General features: G+C 36.2%; 1 protein-coding gene across 3 annotated transcripts in view; it reads left to right on the top strand.

The window, feature by feature from the left end:
• Window positions 1-18,003, top strand: part of CENPE (centromere protein E) — a 71,246-nt gene that overhangs the window by 29,075 nt on the left and 24,168 nt on the right. For all 3 annotated transcript variants that reach the window (XM_036269235.1, XM_036269252.1, XM_036269245.1), the window contains 13 exons: window positions 2,182-2,484; window positions 2,599-2,757; window positions 3,000-3,287; window positions 3,385-3,537; window positions 3,702-3,989; window positions 4,816-4,974; window positions 5,157-5,438; window positions 6,960-7,250; window positions 8,051-8,209; window positions 9,802-9,909; window positions 13,170-13,388; window positions 16,043-16,240; window positions 17,097-17,300. In XM_036269235.1, coding sequence (XP_036125128.1) covers window positions 2,182-2,484; window positions 2,599-2,757; window positions 3,000-3,287; window positions 3,385-3,537; window positions 3,702-3,989; window positions 4,816-4,974; window positions 5,157-5,438; window positions 6,960-7,250; window positions 8,051-8,209; window positions 9,802-9,909; window positions 13,170-13,388; window positions 16,043-16,240; window positions 17,097-17,300 — 2,811 coding nt within the window. The remainder of the gene's footprint in view (window positions 1-2,181; window positions 2,485-2,598; window positions 2,758-2,999; window positions 3,288-3,384; window positions 3,538-3,701; window positions 3,990-4,815; window positions 4,975-5,156; window positions 5,439-6,959; window positions 7,251-8,050; window positions 8,210-9,801; window positions 9,910-13,169; window positions 13,389-16,042; window positions 16,241-17,096; window positions 17,301-18,003) is intronic.

Genomic DNA, 18,003 nt, shown 5'->3' with positions numbered 1-18,003 from the left:
GGTAATTTCAATCTTATTTATTACTCACATTGGTAAAAAAAAACTAACAATACTATAAACTTTACCCAGCCCTAACCAGTTTGGCTCAGTGGTTCAGCGTTGGCCTGCGGACCAGAGAGTCTCGGGTTCAGTTCCTGCTAGGGGCACATACCACAATAGGTAGGTAGGTAGGTAGGGCGGGCACGTACCACAATAGATAGATAGGTAGGTAGGTAGGTAAGTAGGTAGGTAGGTAAGTAGATAGTTCCCGCTAGGGGCACATACCACAATCAATCAATCAATAAATAAACAAACAACTAAACTTCACCCTAATATCTTTGAAATAACTTCTGCTTACAATCAATTTCAAAAAAGGCAAAAAATGTTAGTTCAGACTTTGAGCTGATTTTTTTCTGAGTCCTGATATTCTTTCAACATCCTTAAAAAGCCATTCTGAATTCTAGGTATGTAAGAAAGATTGAGTGCTTATTATTAATTATGGATAAAATAAATATTTTACATCAGATTTTATATACTAAATTTGTTTATACAGTTCACTATAAAATCTGTGTGTGTATCATATTTATGTCTGTTTCTAGGTCTTCAGCCATAATTTTATTATTAGGAGCTTAAATCTTACCTCGTTCATTCTAGGTAGTATGGTTCATTTTTCTGAGACCTTAAGACAATATCTGCTTTACTGGTTATTTAATTAATACACAATTAAGGCTAGGATGCTAATGATGTGTTTTGTTTTGTTTTTTAAAAAGGGGGTGGTGTATTATAGTGTGCTAAGGCTGCCATAGCAAAACATCATAGACTGAGTGGCAAAAAGAGCAGAAATTTATTTTCTCCTGGTTGTGGAGTCTAGAAGGCCAAAATTAAGGTACCTGAAAATGCTGTCTCTGCAGAGGCCTTTCTTTCTGGAGTGTAGATAGTGTCTTTTTTCTGAGTCTTCACACAACCTTTCGTCTGAGCACTGGAACTCAGAAAGTATCTGGTATCTCTGTTTCTTAAAGGACACCAGTCCTGTGAGACAAGGTCCCACCCTTGTGACCTCATTTAACCTTAATTATCCTCTCTAACTGCCCTATCTCCAGTTGGGGGTTAGGGCTTCAATGGATTTGGGGAGGACAAAATTTAGTCCATAATGAAGTAATGGAAACAGTACTGAAAATTGCTCACAAATAGTGAAAACTATTGAAAATGAAAGTTTCAGAGAAGATAGCTTTTTTTTTAAATATTCAAAATGATTTAGAAAAAGCAATGCTATATTATATAGAAAAGGATGAAGCCAAAAATACTTCTTTTTCCCTTTTTTAAATTTACTCCTTCAGCATCTCATAAGACACTACTATCCTCACTAATTTGGTCAGAAATCTGGGTATCATCCCACTACCATCTCTCCCTGCCCACTCATTCTGTAATCCAAACACCAACCCTGTGAATTTTGTGGTGTGTATGGATGAAACCCTCCCACTTTTCTCTCGACATCGCCAGCACCTTCATCCAAGGCAGTATTCTCTTTCCCTGGCTTTCTGCAGTAGCCTTCTAACTGATCTCTACATTCGGTCTTATACTTCTCTAAGTTAGTCTTCGTTCTGAGTCCATGCGCTCTTTTCCTCTTAAAACCCTTTAATTGCAAATTGTCACTCTTGACACCAAGACCAGAATCCTTCACAAGGCCTAGGAGGCCCTGGATCCCAGACCTTGCTGGTCTCTCAGGTTATTTCAGTTCTGTCTTCCTCCTGCTCATCCTGCTCCAGCAAGTCGAGTCTATTGTTCTTCCTCATCTCGTGTCTTTCTGTTGTTCTGGTCTTCTTACCTGCAGCATTACCATACCTACCACCCCTTCCTAACCACTCACCGTAGGTCAGGTTTGCAACTAAAACACTAGGAGAGCCCATTACTTCTGTTTAGTACGATTTGACAATGTCTACTTTCCCCCTAAAGTGTCACAAGGCAGAGATCTTGTTAGTCTTATTTCCTGTTTTATCTCCAGCTTCCAATACTACGCTGACAGCATAGCGAGCCTTCAATAAGTAAGTGCTAAATACCTGAATAATGGAAGAGTATGGAAGTAGGAAAATTGCTCTGTAAATGAACCATTAAATCCTGGCTTAAGTGTTTTAGAAAGTATCTTGATATATTTTCCCCTAAAATAAAATAAAGTATCTTTGGATATCAACTGTATTGTTTTAGGATTCTCTTAAGATCCAAGAGGCTCAAGACATACAAGAACAGTCCTTTAATATGCAGGAAAAAGACCTTGAGACTAAGGAAATAATCAGTGAGATGAAGCAATTGAAGGAGCAACTCAAAGCTAAAGAATCAGCAGTGCTAAGATTAGAAATGGAAAAGCTCACGTTGTCTGAGAGACTTCAAGAAAGTCATAAGGAGATGAAATCTATAGCTGAGGAGAGAGAGGACCTACAGAGGCTGCAGGAAGTTCTTCAGTCTGAAAGCGACCAACTCAAAGAAAATGTGAGAGAAATCGTAGCTAAAGTAGGTTACATTCTTTTCCGTGTGTGTAAGTAATTTGTAAGCAAATATTTTTGTAGAAACTAAACCTTTGAAAATGTTTCTATAAATTTCTTACAATTTCCTCTGTTAATAAAGCACCTAGAAACCGAGCAGGCACTTAAAGTTGCTCATTGTCGCCTGGAAGAACAGGAGGGAACTATTGATAATCTGAGAGAAAATCTTGCAGAGAGAGAAACTAAACTATCAAGCGTGCGAAAGGAATTAGAAACAACCAATGATGAATTACAGAAAAAGGTAAATTGGGGGTAAAGGAACAGTTGGGAAAAAACCTGAGGGAAATAGCTAACTGAATTACAAAGAATACTTACTGTTTACATACTAAATTCTTTTGGAGAGCATACTGGGTTTTTTACCATATATATATAGATATGAATACACACATATATGCACAAAAACATACATATATATACTGATACACAGATAAAAATGGATTTTATATATGTGTATTTTTTATGGCTATTTATCATTATTTTAAGATGCAAGAGTTTCGTGGAAAACAGGAACAGTTTATTTGCGTCAAAGAAATCAGTGAGACTCAGGAAAAAATTAGTGAAGTGCAACAATTAAAGGAGCAACTCAAAGCCAAAGATGCATCCCTAGAAAGCATAGACGGCGAGAGGTTCGAGTTATCTGAGAGGCTTCAGAAAAGTGAAGATGAAATAAAAATTATACTTACAGAAAGAGATGAACTAAAAAGGGTACAAGAGGCACTTCAAATGGAGAGAGACCAACTCAAAGAAAACATTAAAGAAGTTGTAGCTGAAGTGAGTTTTCCTTTTCTGATGATTTTGGATATAAAAAGTGTTAAGGCGATGACAACAATGTTCACTATTAATTTTTATCATTTTGCTCTAATCATAGAGACAGAAAATCAAAGAGGAACTAAAAACTACTTATAGTCTTCTGAAGGAGTACCAAGAAACTATTAGTACAAGGAATAGTTCAGAGAAAACAGATCAAGAAGCAAATATGCAGAGAGATTTAGAAAATTCAGATGCTGGATTATGGGGAAAGGTAGGTCTTGTTAAGTCGGAAAATGACATCTCATCATTGTATTCTTCACGTCCCTATGGAAGAAAAGAGGACATACATTAAACTAAATGTAAAGATGATTGACTTAATTTAGAAACAAATTTCCTTTTTCCCCACATCTCTGACTTGAACTATGATTTTCTCAGATTCAAGAATTTCAGGAAAAAGAACATCAGCTTCTTAGGATGAAAGCTGTAAGTGAGACTCAGGAGAAAATGTATGAAGTGGAGTACTTGAAGAAGCAACTTGAAACCCAGAAGTCAACTCTGGAAAACCTAGAAGTGGAAAACATAAAGTTGACTCAGAGACTCCACGACAACCTTGAAGAAATGAGTTCTGTTACAAAAGAAAGAGATGATCTTAGGAGTGCGGATGAGACTCTCAAAGTAGAGAGAGACCAGCTCAAGGAAAACCTAAGAGAAACTGTAATTCGAGTAAGTTACCATCTTTTCCTCATCTAGTAAATATGACACTGTGTCCCAAAAGAACCATGGGCAATAGGATTGGTGGGAGTATAAAACTGGTCCAACCTTGGGGAAGGTTGAAGGAGGAAGGGGAGTGTATTTGGTAATATCTTGCAAGTATTTTAGTAAGTTTATTCATTGATCCAAAAAGTTCAATTGTAGCTGTTTATCCTGCACGCATGAGCACAATTGTGCAAAGATATTTGTAGAAGGATATTCATTGCAGCACACTGCAATAACAAAATAAAGCACACCAAAAAGTTGGGGAAATTCTAGCCCTGGCCAGTGTGTCTTGGTTGAGTGTCGTCCTGTGCACCCAAAAGCCACCAGTTTGATTCCCAGTCAGAGTACATGCCTGAATTGTGGGCTCAATCCCCAGTAGGGGGTGTGCAGGAGGCAATTGATAGATGTTTCTCTCTCACATTGATGTTTCTCTTTCCCTCTCCCTTCCTCTGTCTAAAATCAATAAAATTATTTTTGGGGGCGGGGGGAGATTCTAACTGTTCGTTAGTAGGAGACTGGTTAAATAAGTGCAGCACATTTAGACCATGGAATCCAAGGCCACAGAGAAAGAATGAGATAGAGTTGTGGTATTGATTTGGAAGTATCCTGGTAGGGAAAGGGGAAATTTTACTGTAGCATATCTAGCATGTATTGACATCTAAGAGTCACTTAGAGGATGGAGCACTGGGAGGTGTAAGGAGGGAGGGAAATTTTTATATCTTACTCTGTTCTTGTCTACATAGGGTTTGAATTGTGTTACTCTGAATATATTATTTTTCTTTCTCTAATAAAGGATCTGGAAAAACAAGAGGAACTAAGAATTGCTCACATACATCTGAAGGAGCATCAGGAAACTATTGATGAACTCAGAAGAATTGTTTCTGAAAAGACAGATGAAATATCAAATATGCAAATGGATTTAGAAAACAAAAATAGTGCCTTAAAAGTACAGGTATTCCTTTTAAGTTATTACCTAAGAAACAGTTTGGATCAAGTCTTTTGTGTAATAAAAAAGGATATGAATTAGCCTAAAATTGAGGACAAGTACAGATTTGTCTGCATAATTTATAAACTATTGTTTAGCTTTTTATCAATATCTGTCTATATCTTAATTTATTGTATGATTACTTCAAGATCCAAGAAGTTCAGGAAAAAGAACATCAATGTCTTAAGGCAAAAAATGATCTCAGGGAAAATATGTATCAAACAGAGCAATTGAAGAAGCAGTTGGAGGCCCAGAATTCAATCTTGCAAAGTATAGAAACAGAGAAGTTAAGGTTGACTCAGAAACTTCAAGAAAAACTCAAAGAAATGAAGTGTGTTACTGAGGAAAGAGATGGCCTGAGAAGAATGGAAGTAACTCTCAAAATGGAGCGAGATCAGCTCAGAGAAAGCCTCAGAGAAATGGAAGCCAAAGTAAGTTACACTCATACCTCCTCTTAGTGAGCTTTTAACTTTTCTGACAGCACTGAACCCTTCTTTGATATAAATGTACACAAACACACATATACTACAAGGCTGTTCATTGTAACAGTTTATAATAGAAAAATGCTAAACAACAAAAATATCCGAAACTGAGTGAAGATGAGCAATGTCAGAATACTGTGCAACAGGTAAAAAAAAAAAAAAAATGTTTCAGTGTCCTAATTTGCAATCTCAAAATAACTAAGTGGGAAAAGCAAGTTGTAGAATAATATGTGTACAATGTGTTTGCCTCTAGAAAGTAGAGATTGTGGGAAGGGGAGGACAGGAAAGGGGAAAGCTTTTAACTTTCTAACAAAAATGTAGAGTAAGAAGTAATAGTTCTTTTATTTTTACTAAGAAAATATATTACTTTTATTAAAAAAAAATACTATTTTCCCTGGCCAGTTTGTCTCAGCAGTTAGAGCATCGGCCTTCGGACCAATGAGTTGCGGGTTCCATTCCGGTCAAGGTCACGTACCTCGGTTTCGGTTTATCTCGAGCCCTGGTCAGGGTCGTTTGGGAGGCAGCCAGTCCGTGTGTCTCTCACATCGATGTTTCTCTCTCCTTCCCTCCCACTGTATCTGAAGATAAATGAAAAAATGTCCTCTCGTGAGGATTTAAAAAAAAAAAAATACTCGTTAACATTAAGATATGTCACTGTTCTTAAAATTTCTCTAATGATAAAGAGTCTGGAAAGAAAAGAGGAACTAAGAATTATACACATGCATCTGAAGAAACACCAGGAAACTATTAGTGAACTCAGAGAAATTGTTTCTGAGAACAGATGAAATATCAAATATGCAAATGGCTTTAGAAAATTTAAACACTGCATTACAAGAAAAGATATATGGGGGGAGGGCTTTGATTAGATATCTGATTTATTTGTACCTAAATTCCACTGGGGATGTAAAATGGTTCAGCCACATTGGAAAATAGCTTGGCAGTTTTTACTAACACTAAACATATACCTGCCTGTGGCCCAGATTTTCTACTCCTTGGATATGTACCTAAGAGAAAAAAGTGCATAGTTCAACATAAAGATATGTACAGGAATGTTCATAGTAGCTCTAATCATATTACGGAAAACTGAAAACAACTCAAATGCCTATCAACAGGAGAATGGATAAATACATTGTGATTTATAAGATCAAAAGCAAGCAAAACACATCTAGGATGAGAAAAGTCAGAATAATGGTTGTAGGATGGGATAGTAGGAACTCCACAGGGTTTTAGAAAGATTCTGTATTTTAACCTAGGTAGTAAGTAAATACATATACATATGTTAAGAGTAAGTGAGCTATATACTTAAGAAAAGAGCACTTAATGTGTCTTATACCTCAAGAGAAAATAATTTCTCTGTGGAATTATGTAGAGTATTCATAAGAGATGTTGTCTAAATCAATTAGAAACTATTCTTTATCCTTCCCTTAAAAACCATCTGTATCCTAACATGTTATTTTATGATTTTCTAAGATCCAAGAACTTAAGGCAAATGAACATCAACTCTTGAAGTTAAAAGAAGATGTCAATGAGGCACAGAAGAAAATGTCTGAAATGGAGAAATTAAAGAAACAATTCAAAGACCAAAATTTAACTCTGAATAAAATGGAAATGGAGAACCTAAATTTGGCTCAGAAACTTCATGAAAACCTTGAAGAAATGAAGTGTGTAATGAAAGAAAGAGATAATCTAAGGAGAGCAGAAGAGACTCTCAGACTGGAAAGAGACCAACTCAAGGCAAGCCTACAAGAAACCATAGCTAGAGTGAGTTGTGCTCCTTCTTTCTGTCAAGTAAACAAGTTTGCGTGTTTGCTTTTGTTTTTAATTTTTATTTTGTTGACAGTATTACAGATGTCTCCCATTTTCTTCCTTTTTGCCCCCATCCACCCAACCCCACCCCAGGCCTTCCCCATCCTACTGTCTGTGTCCACGGTTTATGCATATATATTCTTCACTTAATCCTTCTAGTCCACCCACCCCCACACCTCCCCGAGATCTTTTATTCTGTTCCATGCATCCATACCTCTAGGCCTGTTTTGTTCATCAGTTTATTTTATTCATTAGATTCTACATATATGTGAGAAGACAGTTTGAGAGTATCTTATTAAAAAGTTATCAGTGTATGCATTTGCTAAAGCAATTTTTCTATGAATTTATCCTACCAGTATATTCACACATTTGGGCAGAAATGCAGCAGCGTTTACCGCAACATTTTGATCCAAAGGTCCACCAATGAGGCACTGGCTAAGTGGGGTTCCTCTGTGTAATGTTATGTGTACTGAGCATAAGAATGGGGCATGTGGCAATGATTTAGAGAGATGTCCAAATGATATGAAAGGTGAGAAGCAGCAGAGTTCAGCAGGGAGTAGGACTGGGCTGGGTTGGGCTCTGCACAAGGACTGTTGATTTATATCCTTCTGCACTGTTCTGATTTAGTGGTGGAGTGCTGGTGGTTTTTAACTATAAGCATGCACTTTTTTAAAGATCTTGTTTAACCAGTTTATCATTAAGAAAAGGTAATGTTGCTTTATATCATCATTTCTCAATTTCTTCTAATAATAAAGGATCTGGAAACACAACAGAAACTAAAAATTGCTTGTACACATTTGAAAGAGCACCAAGAAACTATTGATAAATTCAGAGAAAGAGTTTCAGAAAAAACAACCCAGATTTCAGATATTCAAAAGGATTTAAATAAATCGAAAGATGATTTACGAAAAATGGTATGTGTTTTGTTCCTTTGGGAGTGTCCAAAATTATTTGTGAAATAAGAGAGGATATAGACAGATATGCAGATAGATAGATAGATAGATAGATAGATAGATAGATAGATAGATAGATAGATAGAAACACTAGTTTTCTTCCTTGAAGGAATTCTGTTTGCATTCTAACTTGTTTTATAATTATCTCAAGATCCAAGAACTTCAAGAAAAGAAGTTCAGCCTCTTAAAATGAAAGGTGTCAATAAAACTCATTAAAAAAATAATGAAATGGAACAATTGAAGAAGCAATTTGAGGCTCAAAATTTATCTTTGCAAAATGTGGAAATGAATAACTTACATTTGACTAAAAAACTTCATGAAAGCCTTGAAGAACTAAGAATTGTAGCTAAGGAAAGAGATGAGCAAAGGAGGATAAGAGTCTCTCAAAATGGGAAGAGACCTGTTCAGAGAAACCTTAAGAAAAATGATAGCTAGAGTGAGTTCAGAATCTTCCCCCATCTAGTAACTGTTTGTAAGAATCAAGGTTTTTTGAAAAGGATAACAATGGTTTCTTTTGTTGTTGATTTTTGCAAATGTCTACAAACAAACAAGGGTAATGAGGAAACTATTACTATAATTTTTCACACTAATTGGAAATAGATTTTTTTTTTTAAAGCCAAAATGTTTTTTAAAGGTTTTAAAACCAAGAAATAGTATTATTCTCAATGGAGAAATATTTGAAAGATTAGATTGATAAAAGATTAAATATCCTATTTCACTCCCTGTACGTGATAGTTTTAGACATGGGCTCTTGTTAATGAAGTTAGAAGGAAAAATAGGCAAGATAAATACCAAGCAAGGGAGTTGTTCTACTATAACTTTAAATTGAATATCTGAAAAACAAAATTCAGATAAGAAATTGTAAGAAGTCTATAAAAAGTATTTTTCCTTCTCATATTTCAATAATAAAAAATAAAGTGGAAAACGGTATCATTTGTAATCTCAATAGAAATATCAGACATTCGGGAATCACTTTTATGTTGGCCCTAACTAAATGTATAAAGAGATTTAAATCCTTCAACAAATATTTTATTGAACAGTTAGTTATTCTTTTAGGTCCTATAGTGAACAAGATAAACAAATGGGAGAAAATATGTTGTTTTATACAGAAATACAAAATGTAAACAGGATATGAGTTTTCTGTTTAAAGGTGCTAAAATAATATATCAGGGCTTGGAACGCCGTAGATAGTACAGATGTCTTTGCTAGTGTGTTTAGTTGGCAGCAGTGATTCTTATTTGGAAACTTAAGAACCAGAGATAAATCTAAAATCTAATTTGTAACTATGACTTTTACAAGAACAAATTCTGTCTCCAAAAAGTGCTTGGTACTCCCATTTTTTTCCCCAATGAGTTGAAGTCACTCACTACAAGACTTAGTGGTAGTATTATTCATTTTCTGACCATTTTTCACATGGCTTTTGAACTGCAAGTGTTAATTTTTAATTCCATTATTGAAACTTGATATATAATATGTAATTGGAAAAAGTATGAGTAGAAATTATCTGTGAATGTAGTTATAACTGAAGCCTTATTTATTTCTTTGTGTCAAAGCAGGACCAACGACACCACAAGGATGTAGAAAAATATGAAAACAAGTTACTGTGTAATGAAAAAGAACACCTTACAGAAAGCCTGAGAGAAAAGTGCTTTAGGATAAAAGTAAGTGCCTCCCGTTAAAGTTACAAATGAATATTGGTCCCCTTCCAAGGTCTATGGCAGTGATTTTCAGTCAGTGTGCCACATGAATTTTTAAAATATCCAGTACCTGCCCTGGCTGGGTAGTTCAGTTAGTTAGAGCATCGGCTCAATACACCAAGGTTGCAGGTTTGATCCCCAGTCAGGGCACATACAAGAGTCAACCAATGAACACATAAACAAGTGGAACGACAAATCTCTCCTCTCTCTTTCTCTCTCTTTCTCTCTCTCTCTCTCTCTTCTCTCTCACCCCTGCCCTCTCTTTCCCCCTTCCTCCCTCTCTAAAATCAATTTAAAAAACATGTGTTTTTTTAAAACATGTAATACCTGACTAGTCAGGGGCACCAACCTATTTTCTCTTAGATTGTCCAGTAAAAAAATGACAACAACCAACATGACAGTAGCCATCCAGTGTGAATGAATCAAAATTATACCTTTTTTTTTTTTTTTGTCCAATTAGCAACAAATTATTTTTTGGTGTGCTGTAGAATTTTAGTAATTCGTTTATGTGTGGTCTGAGATTAAGAAAGGTTGAAAATCATTGGTCTATGGAATCAGAGGATAAGATAATGGTCAGTATGTTTCTAAACTTCCTAGAGCATCCATGTATGTGTGCATATATACATACATAAACCCATGGAGTCTTGTGGGTTTAAGGCCTCACTGGAAAGATGATATTTGAGCAGATACCTGAAAGAGGCGAAGGGTTGAGACATACAGGTATCTTCAGGACGAGCAATGAGGGCAGGGAGAACAGCAAGTACAAAGCTCCTATGGGTTCCAGGAACATCATGAAGGGAGAAAGCTAGTAAGAAATGAGGTCAGAGAGTTAGTTAGCGGGGAGGAGGCAGCCTGTGGTGCCTTTAAAAGACTGGATTTTACTCAGAGTGATGGAGGACCATTTGTAATCCAAGCAAAGAGATGTTGGCTTGACCCAGAGACAGCAGTGGAAATAGTGAGAAGTGTTTGGAGTCTATGTATTGAGGGTAGAACCAACAAGATTTACTGCCACCCCTGTTAAAATGCAAGATCCCTGGAGAGTTTTGTTTAATACATTCCTAACAGAAGTCAGCATTCAATACATATCTATTTTTTTCCTCTGTACTCTGTTCTTTCTTCATTCTCTGTTTTATCCTTTCTTTCTGTTCTCTTTTTGTTTTCTTTATATTCCCTCTTTGTCCTTTTTGTTCTCTTTTTTCCCTCTTTGTTCTCTTTGTTTTTTTCTGTTTATTTTATTTTTCTATTTTCTATGTTTTTACTTTGTTCTCTCAATTTTCTCTTTTCTCTGTCCTTTCTTTACTCTGTTTTTTGTCCTCTTTTCTCTTTGTTCACTCAGTTTTCTCCTTTTATTTTCTCTTTCCTCTCTACTTTTTTCTTGTTCTTGCTTTATTCCCTGTTTTCTCTGCCCTTTTACTCTTGGCTCTTATTTTTCTTTGTTCTCTTATTTTTTCTCTCTGTTCTCTTTTATCTGTTTGTTCTGTTTTTTCTTTGTTTTTTTTCACTCTCTCTGTTGTTTTTCTTTTTGTTTTCTTTGTTTTCTCTGTTCTTTCCTTTTTCTGTGTTCTCATTTCCTTTTGTTTTCTCCATTTCATTTATTCTCTGTATTTTCTTTGTTCTCTTTTTTTCTGCTTTTGCTTTTTTTCTATCTCCATTTTCTTTGTTCTTTCTCTTTTCTCTTTGTTCTCTGTTTTCTATCTTTTTTTTTAGTTCTCTCTGTTTGTCTCCATTTCCTTTGTTCACTCTTAGTTGAGCTCCTTGTTTTCTCTCAATATGTATTTATTAAAAGTACAGATGAATGACTACTACATACTATACTGTGACTTACCCTAAAGCCAAAGACAGGAATTCATTCTCTAACACTCAAGATTAATGAACATCTATCTAGCTTTTTTTTTTTTAATTATGAAAGAGAACTCATTATTGTCAGAAGCCCCTTGTTCTATTGTTTAGCACCCTGAGCTAAATGGGTTATTTATTATATGATTGTATCAGCTTGAACCTAACATGTCCCTCCGCTTATATTCAGACCACTGTGTCACCTGCCTTGCCTCTAATCATTTGAGCTTGTGGGCCCAGGCTTATTGAGTGTGTACCACATGCCAGGCACTGTATTTGGTGCTTTACCTCATGAGATAGGTTTTCTTGCTTCATTTATAAACAAAGAAACTGAGGTTGAGAGGGGACGTTTAGTAGTTTTCCAAGGTCACATAGCTGGTAAATTGGTAGAATCGGGATTTGAAACCAAATCTGATTGATTTTAAAACTTGGGTATAGAAGAATTTTCATAAATATAATTTTACTTTAACATATAATGTGTGTATATTTTATAGATTACATGGGTATAGATAGTTTGACATATTTTACTTGATTCCCTTGGGAAACCTGTCCTGTTATTATAGTCTTCATTTTGTAGTTGAGAAAATCTCTCAAGAATGTTCCGCAGTCGGGAAGTGACAGAGCTAGAACCGGAACTCTGATAAAAGGTTAGAAAACTCAGATTCTAGGCAAATAGGAAGGTGTGAAGAGGCTATATCAAACTAGCAAATAGCTAGTTTGATTCCTAGTCACATGTTTTATCTGCTAACACACAGTGGCATTATAAACCTAAGCCAGGATTCAGCCTTGAGCTACAATATATACTAGATTGAATTCACTCAGATTTCTTCTCAGACTTTGTATATGCTCTTTCAAATCATGGATGTTCAAGAGACTAAAAGAAAATATAAAAATGATAAAAGAAAAATGGTTATTTCTGGTTTTCTTTGTTATATTTGTTTAAATTTTTTTAATTAAAAAAATTTTTTTTATTATTGATTTTTAGAGAGAGAAGAAGAGAGAGGGAGAGAGAGAGATAGAAACATCAGTGAGTGAGAACATCGATTGGCCGCCTCCTGCATGCCCCCCACTGGGGATTGGGCCCACAACCTGGGCATGTGCCCTGATCAGGAATCGAACCAGAGACCTTTTGGTGCATGGGTTGACATTCAACCACTGAGCCACACTGGCTTGGCTGTTTGAATTTTTTAAATTTTCATGATAATTTTATATTATATCTGTAATCCAAAATCAATAATATCAGGTTTGGGGTGTTTTGTTTTTGTTTTTTAAAGACAATGGTCTTAATTTATTACTTTCCAATAGAAATTGTTAAAGCATAAGGCTACAACTATTTATTGTTAACTTATAATCATTTTTTAAGTTGATTGAATTCTAATTTTCTTTAGGAGCTTCTGAAGAGATACTCGGAGATGGAACATCATTATGAATTCTTACGTAGATTGTCTCTTGATCTGGAGAAGGAGATTGAAACCCAAAAAGAGCTTTCAGTTAAAATAAAGGCAAACCTCTCACTTCCATATCCACAAACCAGAGAGATTCAAAAACTTCTCACTGTAAACCAAAGGTGTTCCATGGAATTCTACAGAGTCATGAAGAATCTTAAGGTAATACTTTTTTAGTAATATCTTTGTAGATATTACTATAAATGTTGGTTACAAACTTCATTGTATTTAAGTCCTCCTTTGCGAGTTGACATATTTGCTTCTTAGTGTATGTGCTACTAACTGAATTAAAGATGACATAGGTCTAAGAATAGTATGTGCAAGATACTCAGTGCACCTAGGACCTGGTCATTCATCAAAACTTGAGCTCTGCCTATGGGTCTAGACACTGCATTTAGGTGCTCGAGAGACAGGTATGAATAACATCTCAAATATTTCATAGTCTAATGGGTGAGGTAGATGTATAGACAGGTAATAGTAAGTGCAGTGAGAGAAGTATGTGCAGGTTATATGACATACCAGAAAAAAGGTTAAAGAAAGTAAGACTAGTGGAAGACAGACTCATGCAGTAAAAGTTGGATGGAGTTCATTGTGCAGATGATGGGGAGCCACCAGACAGTTATTATAAGTGGTGACAGTAATGTGACCAGATTGCCATTTTAGATACTTGAGTACAAATAAACAAGATAGGAGTTTGCAGGGGTAAGCCTAATGGCAGAAAGAAGAGATAAGAGGCATTAACAGTTGTCCAGGGGAGATATTATGGGTGATTGTTTTACTAGGAAAGGGATGAAAGAGATTAAATATTTACCAGCTTAAAATAAAGGTCTATGTTTGATAGTGGAGGTAAGGGGGAGAAGTTTAGATTGCATCCTAGGATTTGGGCAGAGCCAAGTTTGTGAAGAGTGGAAAGATAAATTTGTAGACAAAAGGAACAGGAGCAAGGAGGATGAGGTAGGAGGAAGATAAGGTGTTTACTTTGAGGTGTTTTTGAGGTAGAAATAACTATGCTGGAACATCCAAGAAGAGAAACTTGGTAGGTATTGTCAGCTGGTTGTTGGTGCCAATTGAATGCCAACAGGAATCCCCAGTTTGGGGTGTGGTGAAGAATGACACTTTATTCCGTGCAAAACAGCTCAATTGTTATACAGTTAGGTTTTGAAAACAGCACGGCTGTGGAACAATAGCTCAATTGTGATACAGTACAACTGTGAAAATAGCATGGCTGTAGAACAGCTTCTGCCAGGCCCCTCTCCAGCTAATCAGCTCTGCCTGTTCCTCAAGGATCTGGTCTGCTCTGATCCACTCTGGCAAGACATCTTTAGTGTTTCAGCTCAGCCAGGGAGATGCAGTCTTCAGGCTTCCTAGGAGAGGGAAAGTGTGGGTAAAAATTCCTGCCCCTGTCTCTGATTGGCCTGTCCTCATGCAAATGAGGTCTCCAAATTCTCGCAATTTGATTGGTCCAAAAGGCACTGTCCTAATTGGTCAGAATAGAGCTGCTTCAGTTGGCTGGAGCTGCACAGCTCTGATTGGATAGGGAAAGCTTCAGTCCTAGTGGTTAAAATAGGACTCCAGGAATGCCTTTCTAAGGGTTGGCTCCTGTGGCAGAAACCCAGTGCAGGCTGGCAGTTCAGTGCAGAAGCAGCCAGTTCAGTGCAGACTACTTTGTGAAGTGTAGTTTGAGTGAGGGGCCACTGTGCAGAAATGGCTGCTAGGCTTTGTTTTCTCAAATTTGAGCCAGTTAGCCACCAAGAGCCCTTCTTAGTAGGTGTCTTTCTCAGGGCTTACAGCATGTGAGTCTGAAGTTTGTCAGGACTAAAGATAAAGATTTGCGATTCATCAGCATATAGGTGATGGATAATACAATATGTGTAAGATCACCCAGAAGGCATAAAAGAGGAATAAGAGCCTTGGGATAAGAAGAGAACACTGGAAAAGATAAATTTTCAAGAGGCTGTAGCAGAAAAGAGAGCAACATATGGGATCGAGGTTAGAAAAGTCAGAGATAGGAGAGAACCAAACAAGTGCTGTCACTCAGGTCACTGGAGGAGAGTATGTCACATAATTCAGACTGCCAGCATATGGACTGAAGAGATCTCCTCAATTTGTTGATAATAGAGCTCATTGGTGACCTTTGTCAGAGCAGTTTTAGTTGAGTGGTTAAGGAAGAGGCCAAATTATAAGAGGTTAAGGAATGGTAGAAATTGAGGAAGTAAGGAACAGGTATCTGTCCCGTGTAGTTAAATTGCCCCTCAGGTTCTGATAGTCTTTCACAAATCCTGACAATCAGATACCCAGAATTTATGCATAAAGTCCATGGAACATAAGACATTCAGGTTATTGTCACCTTGAAGTCAAACATCTAACTATGTTTGATGAATAGTCTTGAGGCAGTGGCACACCCATATTGGTTACCGAGCCTTGCAAGGTAGGCAGAAGATGTTGAAAATAAACTCTCAAGTATCTAGCTGGGAAACCTGGGTGATTGATGATGTAATTAACCAAAAAGGGGGCAATAAAGAACATTGGATTTTTAGGAGGGAAAGGTCATGTTACATTTTAAACATTGAATCTGAGGTATTTTTAGGACATCCATGAGGTATATCCAGTAGAAAGTCAGAAATAAGGAACCAGAAGCTACTCTTCCCAGATGCTGAGAGGAGAAAGTGGGGATAGAGAGAGGCTCTTTCCTTTTTCCTCACTTATCAGAGCGTTTAGATAAATGAGATGCCACTCCATCATTCGTCTTGAAGGTTTAAAACATCCTCTAAATGTGATACAAGTTTAATTTCCAAATTTGTTTGTTTCTCTGCAAGTATGCATTAAGCAATGTTATAATGATAAAGAAAGAACAACATGAATCCATCAATAAATTTGAAATGGCTTTTACTGATGAAGTAGAAAAGCAAAATGAGCTGCTAAGTCAACTTGAGTACCTTCCACAAGATTATGATGTACCATCCAAAGAATTAAGGGACCTCCAATTGAGCCAGAAGGTGGATCTACATATTGAGGTATAATTTATTGTAAATGGATTTAATTTGATTTTAAGCCTTTTTTTTTTTTTTAATCAAATAGAAAGGTACCTTTTCATATGCTTAGAGGTATTTTCATTTACCAAAAATTAAAAATAAACTGCGGAGTAAAAGAGTACCAAGTAATAGAGTAGCCTCCTTTCAGAACTCCACTGATTCAGAAAACTTTACTTAATATCAGCAAGTGAGAATTCATGGAACCCCAGAATAAGTTTCTAAATGCCTTCTAAACCTTCCTAGAACTGTGACTGGGAGTCAGAAACATTTTTATTGCAACAGCTCCACATGGAGTGTCCTGCTCTCAGCCAGAAGTGCGAGGTTAGCATCCAATTTCTAGCATGCACATGAGGCCTTCCGCATGCGCAGAAAGGTCTCTCCAGAAGCACTTCACACACTGTGATCATTAGTCACAGATCTGTCATTTTGACAGGTTTTAATTCTAACAGGCAGAATTTGTAGATATGCCTGTTACATAGCCTACGCTGTCAAACTTTCTTATTCAAATAACTGGAATAAATTTTTAAATTAAACTTTTATTTAAATTTCTAATATGATTTGAATAACTAGAACTATATTTACTTCAAAAATATTAAGAATGGCAGGGAGATAAACTAAAGAACTTATGTGCGTATATGCACAACCAATGGGGCAAGCAAGAGGAGGTGGGAGTGGAGGAGGGGGTCAACGGGGAAAAAAGGGATATCTGTAATACTTTCAACAATAAAAAATATATATCAAGAATGAGAGTTCAGTAAGGTATTTTCCCCTTTTTGTGATATTTAGGTAAAGACTTTCCTAACGCTCATGCAATTTGTTGCTTACTTTTTTAACACAGGAAATTCTCAAAGATTTTTCAGAAAGTGACTTCCACAACATAAAGACTGAATTTCAACAAGTGCTAAGTAATAGGAAAGAAATTACCCACTTTTTGGAAGAGTGGTTGAATACTCATTTTGATATAGAAAAGCTTAAAAGTGGCATCCAGAAAGAAAATGATAGGATTTTTCAAGTGAATAAGTTCTATAATAATAGAATAATTGTAAGTAGTAATTTTTATTATGCTACCTCATTCTTTTTGTTGTTTGTTTTAATTTTTCTACCTCATTCTTAAACGAACTTAGAGCAATTAGATTTTTAAGTATATTTTCTTTCATTTATTTTTACATGCTTTGTGAAAAAAATTGATTATGTAAAACATGTTCTTCCTCTAACATATTATACTTCCTTAAGATATCAAGTTGTACTTGTAAAGAAGGTAACAAAACATGGGTGTGTAATAATTGACTTCCACTTGTGAAATCTTGAATCCTCTTTCCAGTCTCCTTTCCTTTCTCACTTTTCACTACTTGTGTAGGAGTTGAGCCTTTTCCCTAAGTAGCCTCAGACAAGGTGAGACATGAGCTGTGGTACAGCCACAGACAGTCCTGGAAAGCTACTGTAGTAAGGCCTGGTGTGCTTTTCATCTCAGTGGGTCACTAGCAGACGCTCTGTCCAACTTGAGGTTCAAAACTATGATTTGGATCGTTGTTGCCAAGGTGATCAGCTCTAGGAAACAGATTCATAAGAACCAACATTACTTAAGATCAGTTTATTAATTTGTTGTACTTTCCACTGATAAGAATATCCTGTTCTCTGAAGTAATCGCTGCTTCATATATCTGGTGAAATATGTAGAAATCAGAAAATTGCTTATATATGCAATTGGAGCAAAGGGAGCTAGAGTATATAGCTTTTAAGATTGGT

This window comes from Molossus molossus, unplaced genomic scaffold (genome assembly GCF_014108415.1).
Source record: "Molossus molossus isolate mMolMol1 unplaced genomic scaffold, mMolMol1.p scaffold_m16_p_1, whole genome shotgun sequence".
Lineage (NCBI taxonomy): Eukaryota > Metazoa > Chordata > Mammalia > Chiroptera > Molossidae > Molossus > Molossus molossus.
The sequence above is the reverse complement of the archived record's forward strand: the minus strand, read 5'-3'. Positions and strand labels throughout refer to the sequence as shown.